This window comes from Petromyzon marinus, chromosome 22, assembly GCF_048934315.1.
Source record: "Petromyzon marinus isolate PM22_M1 ecotype Great Lakes invasive population chromosome 22, UKy_Petmar_22M1.pri1.0, whole genome shotgun sequence".
NCBI classification, from domain to species: Eukaryota; Metazoa; Chordata; class Hyperoartia; order Petromyzontiformes; family Petromyzontidae; genus Petromyzon; species Petromyzon marinus.
Genome location: NC_133688.1, coordinates 20,538,719 through 20,546,758, shown reverse-complemented (window position 1 = coordinate 20,546,758; position 8,040 = coordinate 20,538,719). Strand labels below are relative to the sequence as shown.

The window sequence follows — 8,040 nt, the reverse complement described above, 5'->3', positions numbered from 1 at the left end:
GGAAGAGGCGAGGTACCCACACGTTACTCCCTCGCGACCTGCCGATCGAGCAGCCGAGGAACCCATTCACACTGCTGGGGGGACAGAGGCGTGGGACGAGCAGGGGAGATTTGAGAAACTTGCTGTAATCCCCTCCCCTCGTTGTTTCAAATTCCGTGTCGGGAGATGGAATCGAACCGGCGTCCCAATAAAATTGTCGCGTCCCGTGATCGCTTCGGGCGTCATCACGCACGAGAAGAGTTCATGACACGATGACCACGTGTTTTTTCGAGTGTGTGAGAGAGAGACGTTGATTGGTCGTTGTTGTTGTGGTGGCTGAACGTCGAAGGCTGTGTCGCCCGCGTGTTGATCAATCCAACAATGAAACATTCGTGCAATTGTGAGCCACGTGCTTCGTGGCTCCGAGTGGCGGGTGGCAGCTGCCAATGCAACTCTGTACCACCCGTGACGCATCGCGGGACGGGTTGGGTTAGAGGTCCGGTGTTTAGCGTGGCGGTCGCCTATCCAATAATTATCCAGGCTCAAACCTGCTTAGCTTCCGAACCTGTGTAACCAACTCCACGTTGGGCTCCTCGCGTGGGCAAAGTCGACTCGTTGACACGAACTCGCGTGGCGTGACGCGACGCATTCTTGCAGCGGCCGTTCTCTCAACACGCACGGATACTGATGCACACAAAGTCACGTGCAGAGAGAGGCTCTAGCGCGATTTTATTGTCGCGTTGTGCAGGTACAATAATGGTGAATAATGCCGATCAATAAAATCGATGCTGATCAGTAATGGTGATCAAGAACAATGCCGATGATGATAAACGATGGTGATCAACATTGGTGATCGATAACGATGGATCAGGCATCGCCATGAATCCCAGAAGGCACCGCGACATGCTCCCGGCGAGTTTGATTATAACTGGTACAATTATTAGTGTTTTGCTGTTAAAAGTACATTTATTTAAAAATAATTATAAGAGATAATTACATTTTAACTTACATTCCGACTCCCGTCCCCCCCTTTTGAAATTCAGTAACACACACACTGGATGTGATGTGCAGAGGAGTGTTGCCAGTTCAGGTGGGTTACCTGTATTGTATGTACAGGTGAGTGTTATGCAGGTATGGGGGGGGAGTCACCTGACCTGCACGTGATATGATGACACGCCGTCACCCCGGCTGCCCACCTCCCCAACCCCACTAATGCTGCCCTTCACAATGCCGACTACCCCCACCACAGACTATCTGTTGCTGCCCACCGTGACCCTTTGCTGCCTTCCCCCCCAACCCCTCCACTGCTGCCCTTCACAATGCCCACTGCCCCCAAAGGCAAATCCGTTTCTATGTAAATAGGAGACGTTGGTTGCGCCGAGAGGTGCTGCGCTCTGCGCGGGGATTCTCTGTCCCGTTTATTTCGTGGTCACTTGTCACCAGGGACAAGTCCACTGCTCAACTCGATGAGGCTTTGGTTCAACGAGTCGTGGCTGAAATCCAGATTCGAACCCATAATAACGATGATCTCAAAGGGGTTGACCCGGCTTCTCCGACACCCCAGGAACCACCCAGGTCACCTCCCGGTTGTGCTTTAATATTTGATTTTACGCCCATACTGGATCCTCCTTGAACCAACCCAAAGACGCACACGTCCTCCTCCCCGTCTTGGCTCAACATTAACACTGGTCTACAATCTCTCAAATCTTCCTGCGACCTTCCCGTGCCTTCCGTCACTTGCGTAAACATTCCCTCCTCCTAATTCATAGCCACCGCCGCCGTCGCTGCGCGTCCACGCGGAGTCGCGTACATTCAGAGTCGAGGCCCGGCGAGGCCTCTCACAAGGCCTCGCTCGCCTACAATTCAAAAGTTTCCGGTGAATGAGTCTAAAGGGGGGTCAAAGTGATATTCTGCCACAAAGACAGCCGATCACTTTTCTGGATTTGTTTTGCCCGTTTTTGGTGATTGAGACATCAGCGGTACAATTTTGCCGAAATTCTGACAGGAACATTCGGCAACACGGTAGGAATCCATCTCAGAAGTGTTTTTTGGGTACCAGGCAGTGATCATCTCGCCCGTTTGGTGGCCCGGAGCCAGACATGGAACTTCCACATTCTTATTGGCAAGGGCGAGTATCAAAACAATAACCATACATTGCGTATAAAGCAAAACACATTAGTACAACGTTTGACAGCAACTTGCTTGTGGAAATGCAAACGCGAAGGCGAGATCGAAAGAGAAATAAAAACAGAGACTTGCATCATCTGGGAAATGATTGTGGCGTCAGAAATGATGGTGGAGGCCGCGGGGTTAAAGGTCACCATGAGCGTGAGCGGTCGCAAGCGGTCACTTTGAGATTTGTCATTGCTAAGGAACTGGGACTTGTTTGGAAACAATCTGTCGTCCCGTCTCTTCGATGACATTGGTGAGCTAATAAAATAAAAAAAAATAATAACCCAACAATACTCGCGGGATGAGACAGAATCTATCGGATGAGATGAACGTTGTAAAAAACGTAACTTTAAATAAAACTAAAAAATAGCAACAACGGTGATGATGATGATGCCAAAATTAATGACCGTAAAGATTTTCACAACGGTGCTCCCAGGGCAGGGCAGGGAAACGTCATCGATTCGTCATCGTCGACTTCCGGCCCCCGTCGTGAACTCAACAGGCGTCTGCTCCGGACGTCGATTGTTACATTTACTTATTTAATTATCGATTTACATTTTGCTGCTCACGCTCAGTCGAGGCCAAGGGCCTCGGCGCGCTCGCCCTCCGAGGTGCCGGAGTCTCTCTGCCGGACGATGCCGGAATCCTCCGACCCTTCCTCGAGGGGATCCCGCCCGGAAATCCGGGACTCCGACTCCGGAACGCCGAGCGCGTCCAGCTCCTTCCGGATCGACTTCGGAACCGACTCCTTGTCGGGGCTCTGCTGCTGCTGCTGCTGCTTGGACTGTGCCGTCTCATCCCCGGCGTGCTCCCCCCGGCTCGCGCCGTTCGCGAGCGTCGGCTCGCCCGATCCCGCCAAGTCGCGGTCAGGACTGCCGGAGTAATCCCAGAAGGAATTCCCGAAGGAGTGCTGCGTCGGCTCCTCCTGTAGGAACAGCAGGCGCATCTCGGCCGAGCAGGAGAAGGGGTCTTCATCGTCGTCATGGTCGTGGTGGTGGTGATGGTTGTCGTAGTTGTTGTTGTCGTCTCCGTCGTCGGTGTTGTTGGTGGTGGTGGCGGCGGTGTGGTGGTCGTGGCGGTCGTCGTGGTGAAGCTCCGTGGCAGAGCTGTTGCTGGTGTTGCCGGTGGCGCTGGGCGGCACCATCATGTCGTGCGTCGTTTTGAGGGCGCGAGGGACGCGCTTGCGAGCGGCGGACGGCGGCGGCGGCTCCAACCGGGGGAAGGTGTCGGGGGCGGCCCTGGCAAGGGGTCAAAGGGCAGGGCGTAGGCAGGGCGTGACACTCGCACCCACATCACACACGCACGGCACACGCACGCTCCATATACACCCACGTACACACATGCCGCACACAGATGCTCTACGTACACCCACGTACACTCACACCACACGTACACACCACACGCTCCACGTACACCCACGTGCATACGTGCGCACACAAAGTACACGCACGTACATTCGTACACAAAAAGTCCAAGCACTTGCGTGCGTGCACACACACGTGCGTGAGCAGACGTGCTGGCACTGCACAGATAAACAGTCGTGTGCGTCAGCCCGTGGGGTGGACCAGTGGCTCGGCTCGTGAGTCGGATCGACCGTAGAGATTTTTCCAGGGATTAATTTCGAGTTAGATCGGTGAACCGCGCTGATGGAGGAGGGTGAAATGGAACGCCGGTTGCCGGCTGCTTGGTGTTTTTGGATAATTTGAGCCCAGCCAGTCATCTCAGTCAGTGAATTCATGGCACCTGGTTGGTTCTGTCCCGTGACCTGCCAGCGGGCGTTCGACACTTGACGTGGTCTTAACGTGCACTTAGCCTGGCACAAGCGCTGTGGTGAATGGCGGTTGTTGTATATATACAGAAATCTTTGCCTTTTTTAGCCTTAACAAACTGTAGGGCTAAGTGCTGTTAATGAGCACATCAAGGCCGGCATGGCAGCACCACGGCCGGCCGCCTTTGTCTCTCCAGTGGCGATGTTGACACTCTGCACCAGGTACTCATTTGAGGCCGAGGCGACCTAGGGGAGGCTCAAGACCGGTTCAGATAATCGTCATCGGTGTCGGTGGCCATGAGCGGGTATCGAACTCCGGCCGCTACGCCACCGAGCACACACGCGCACACGCACACACACACGCACACACGCGCACACACACACACACGCGCACCAAGCACACACGCGCACGCCTGTTGCGTGTGTGCGATCGCTCACCTGCGCGCCAGGTGAGGAGCCGCCGCCATCGCCGCCATCGCCGCCGGGGCGGTGCTCCACGCGGCGCCCCCTCGTCCCGCTTGCTCCGCCGCCGCGTCCCAAGCGTCGCTCGGCCAACGCTCGGCGGCTCCCAGCGCCGTCCAGGTGGCGCGCTCCCCGCCCCCCGGGGTGGGGGGTCCCCGCTCGGCCTCCCGGGGAACGGGGGGGGGCCCCGGTGCCGCCACCCCCGGCCCCACCCCGGCCGCCGCCGACACCCCGATTGGAGTGCTAACCGCGATGATGTTCCTACCCTTGGGTATCGGGGACGCGGAGAAACTGGCGTTCTCAAAGAGGCTCTGATCGACTGCGGAGGAGGAGGAGGGGGAGACACACGGGGACACGGGGTCACGATCATAGTAAGAGCAGCGATGTTTAAGCGCATCATCATCGTTCATGCGGATTACTTCTCACAATCGCTGACAAACCACAGGCACGAGCTGTCGAAGGCGGCGGCAGCAGCAGCAGCAGCAGCAGCCAGGCAGCGACGAGCGGCGCTATCGACAATTGCCCAAGCGCTGCGTGTCCTCTGTTTGTTAAAGATGCGTTCAGCCCATTAACGAGAGTTCCCACGTGGCGTTGCGGCGTTGCCTTTTACGCACAAGGTGGTGATGACGAGCGGGCCGGTGAACGATTGCCATCGCTGCGACGAGAAAATGGAACAGAACCGTGGGGCGAGCAGGGAAGGAGCGTGCCGCTGCACGGGGAATGGTTACGAGCGAGCGGCGTGCTGCCCGCAGGCGGACGGGACGAGATGACATGTGACGACGATTCACAGATGACGACAGAGACGACGACGACGACGATGACGATGATGATAGAAACAAGGGACTCGTAAGCCGGGTCCACACCTGGCCAATCAGTTGCGCAAGTTGGTTGCATGCAACCGAATCCCAGCTTGGGTTGCACACAACTGAATCTCAGCTCGGTTGCCTGCAACTGAATCCAAACTCGGTTGCCTGCAACTGAATCTGAGCTCGGTCGCTCGCAACTGAATCTCAATTGGGTTGCATGTGAATGAATTTCTTGCATTTGGATGTCCCTGCAACCAGAGGCCAAGTTGTGTGACGATGTCAGGAGTGTGCCGGTTAACCCAGTGGACGTGGCGCAGCATCCGCACAGCGACAGCAGGCAAAACGGAACAGAATGAGAGGGAACCGCCGCGGCCATGCCGATACCGAGAGGGGGCCCTGGGACGCGGCCTGCTGACACAAAACGTCGGACTTCCTTACCTTGGCGCTCGGCTCGGCTCCACAATGAAAAGCACAAGGAGGAAACAAATCGTTTTGTTGGTTCAGAAAAAAAGTCATCACCTGTCCCCCTCGATCCTCATCCCTGCTCCGCGACCCCTGCCGCCCCACACCCCTGCCCCCCTTAGGGTCCCTATGGTCCCCTGCTCCCTGACCCCTAGGGTCCCTGTGGTCCCCGGGCCTTGCTCCAACCCTCGGGCCTTAACTCAAAACAAATCCTTCCTGCTCAAAATGAGCGTCGAGTCAGTGGGTGGCTCAACTCCTGTTTATGGCCCTGAGCCAGTGGTGGAAATTCCACATTCCTCTGACGGGGGGGGGGGTTCGAGCCTTTCCACAGGGACAACAAAATGTTGACTTCCCCCCCCCCCCCCCCAACAGAGCGGCACTTGTTTGACGGGCCCCGGAGGGACGTTCGTCTGCGTGGACCCCGCGACCCCCGCGTACGACGAGCGACGGCGAGTGCGCGGCGTCCCTCGACCCCTTGGCGACCGCCGTGAGAATCGACGCTGAACGCTCCCGTCAAGGCCTTGCTGGCAGCGTGTTTATTCGGTGACAGTCGCGGACGCACGGGTCGCCCGACGGGATCCGCCCTCGCAGGGGCGCGGGCTCGGGTGCGGCTGCAGCCGCCGCGGCGCCAAGTTGAGTCCCGGCGTCGGCCGTCGGCGGAGGCGTCCGCTCGAGTTGCGCCGCTCGTTCGGTTTGTTTTGGGCGCAAACGCAAACCGCCCGCGGGGGAAGATAACCGGAGATGAAGCCTATCCAGAGAGATCCTGGTCGCTTCCGAAATATTTAGATATATATACTATATATGTCTTTGTCCCAAGCGTCCCGCACTCGCTTCAAAATTGGCCACTGAAATGTATTCCTGCCGCGCAGTAATGTTTTCGCGTGTCTTTTGTTGTCGTTTGGTTCTTGTTCACAAGGTCGAGCGGCCTCCACGAACCCTGCCGCCTGACCTCGTGTGAACGGGGGATCCCGGGGGGGAGGGAGGGTGGGGGGGCAGTCAATGTTCTTCAAACTCTGAACGAACCTCGGCACTCAACTTGTTCCTGTTAATGGTTCACGGCCATTTGTCACGCCGGAAAACGTTGACGAAAAACCGCCGCCCGCTGTTAAAATAGTGTCGGCTAAAATCATTTAGAAGGGGGAGCTGAACAATTTAGCGGTGAAGCGGAGGGGAGGAGGGGGGGGTGGTGGTCAGCTTCATCCTGCCACCCCCCCCCCCCCACACTCCGGAGTTGCCCTCCACCAGCCCACCAGTCTGTACCGTGGGTGGGGTACCGCACTCTGTCCAGAAAGTGGCGCCATCAACCGTCGCCACGAACGCGGTAGAAGTCTTTGGTTCCGGTTTTCCTTCTGGCTGCCGTTCTTGTGGATGACCTCGGTCGGGACACAGCTCCTGAATCAACACCACGGTGCACGTGCACGGTATCACTCGCCGCCGACCTTAGCCTGGACGGGAATGAAACTTGGCCAGCGGGGGGTTCGTTGGCGCGGCGCTCCGACCGTCGCTCCCTCGTCCAGCGGCGGATTTACAAACGGGCTGCGCGTGTAATTTCAGTGGCCAATGTCAAGTGTTACGACGTACACGGAGATCCCACGTACACATCTACACATCGATACCGCGCGCGTACGATGCCCCCGCACGCGGGCGCCGTCTAAACCGCGCGGGCTGCAGAGAGACGGCGCCCGTCGCTGTCAAGTGCACTTGTTTAGCGGTGAGACGGACACCTAGCCTGGCACCTCCGTCGCGAGGAGTGGGGGTCACAGCCGGAGAGCCGGGGGGGGGGGGGGGGGGTGAGCAGCACCACACGGCACCCGACGGATAGCAGCACGGCAAGGGGAGTTGAATCCATCTGTGCGGGGCTTTGAGTGTCATCCCCTGAACGGCGACTGAGAGTTCACGACGGGCGACGGGCGTGGCAGCGGGAGCAGCAGTGGGTGGGTGGGGTTGCCACCACCAATCCGGGACGTTTCCTATCCAGGAGTAAACCCCCACACGAGCGGAAGAGGGGAGAACTGCACGTGGCTGCGTCGTCTTGAGTGAGCGGGGTAACATCACGATTATTATTATTATTATCATTACGCAACGGACCAAAAGCCGGGGGGGGCATTGTCGCTTAAGAGATGTCCCAGGGCAGCAGCAGCAGCCTCCCCAAGGAAGAGAACGGTCCTGGGAAAACCAGGACGGGTTGCAACCCCCCCCCCCGCCCCGTACTTCGGGTGTGGTGGGTGTTGTGATGGCGAGGGTGTGGCACTGTGATGTCACTGCGGTGTCACGTGGTGTCACTGTGATGTCACTGTGGTGTCACTGTGGTGTCACTGCGGTGTCACGTGGAACCGCTCAGGGGGCCTCGAGCCGCGCACAGCTTCAGCCGGCTCGTTCACGCGACGCGTA

The 8,040-nt window shown here is 57.7% G+C and overlaps 1 protein-coding gene across 3 annotated transcripts in view; it reads right to left on the bottom strand.

The window, feature by feature from the left end:
- Nucleotides 1–685: 685 nt before the first annotated feature.
- Nucleotides 686–8,040, bottom strand: part of LOC116944846 (carboxyl-terminal PDZ ligand of neuronal nitric oxide synthase protein-like) — a 43,342-nt gene continuing 35,987 nt past the window's right edge. For all 3 annotated transcript variants that reach the window (XM_032958652.2, XM_032958653.2, XM_032958654.2), the window contains exons 11-12: nucleotides 4,358–4,700; nucleotides 686–3,389 (exon numbers count right to left, since the gene is read on the bottom strand). In XM_032958652.2, coding sequence (XP_032814543.2) covers nucleotides 2,723–3,389; nucleotides 4,358–4,700 — 1,010 coding nt within the window. In that variant the 3' untranslated portion in view covers nucleotides 686–2,722. The remainder of the gene's footprint in view (nucleotides 3,390–4,357; nucleotides 4,701–8,040) is intronic.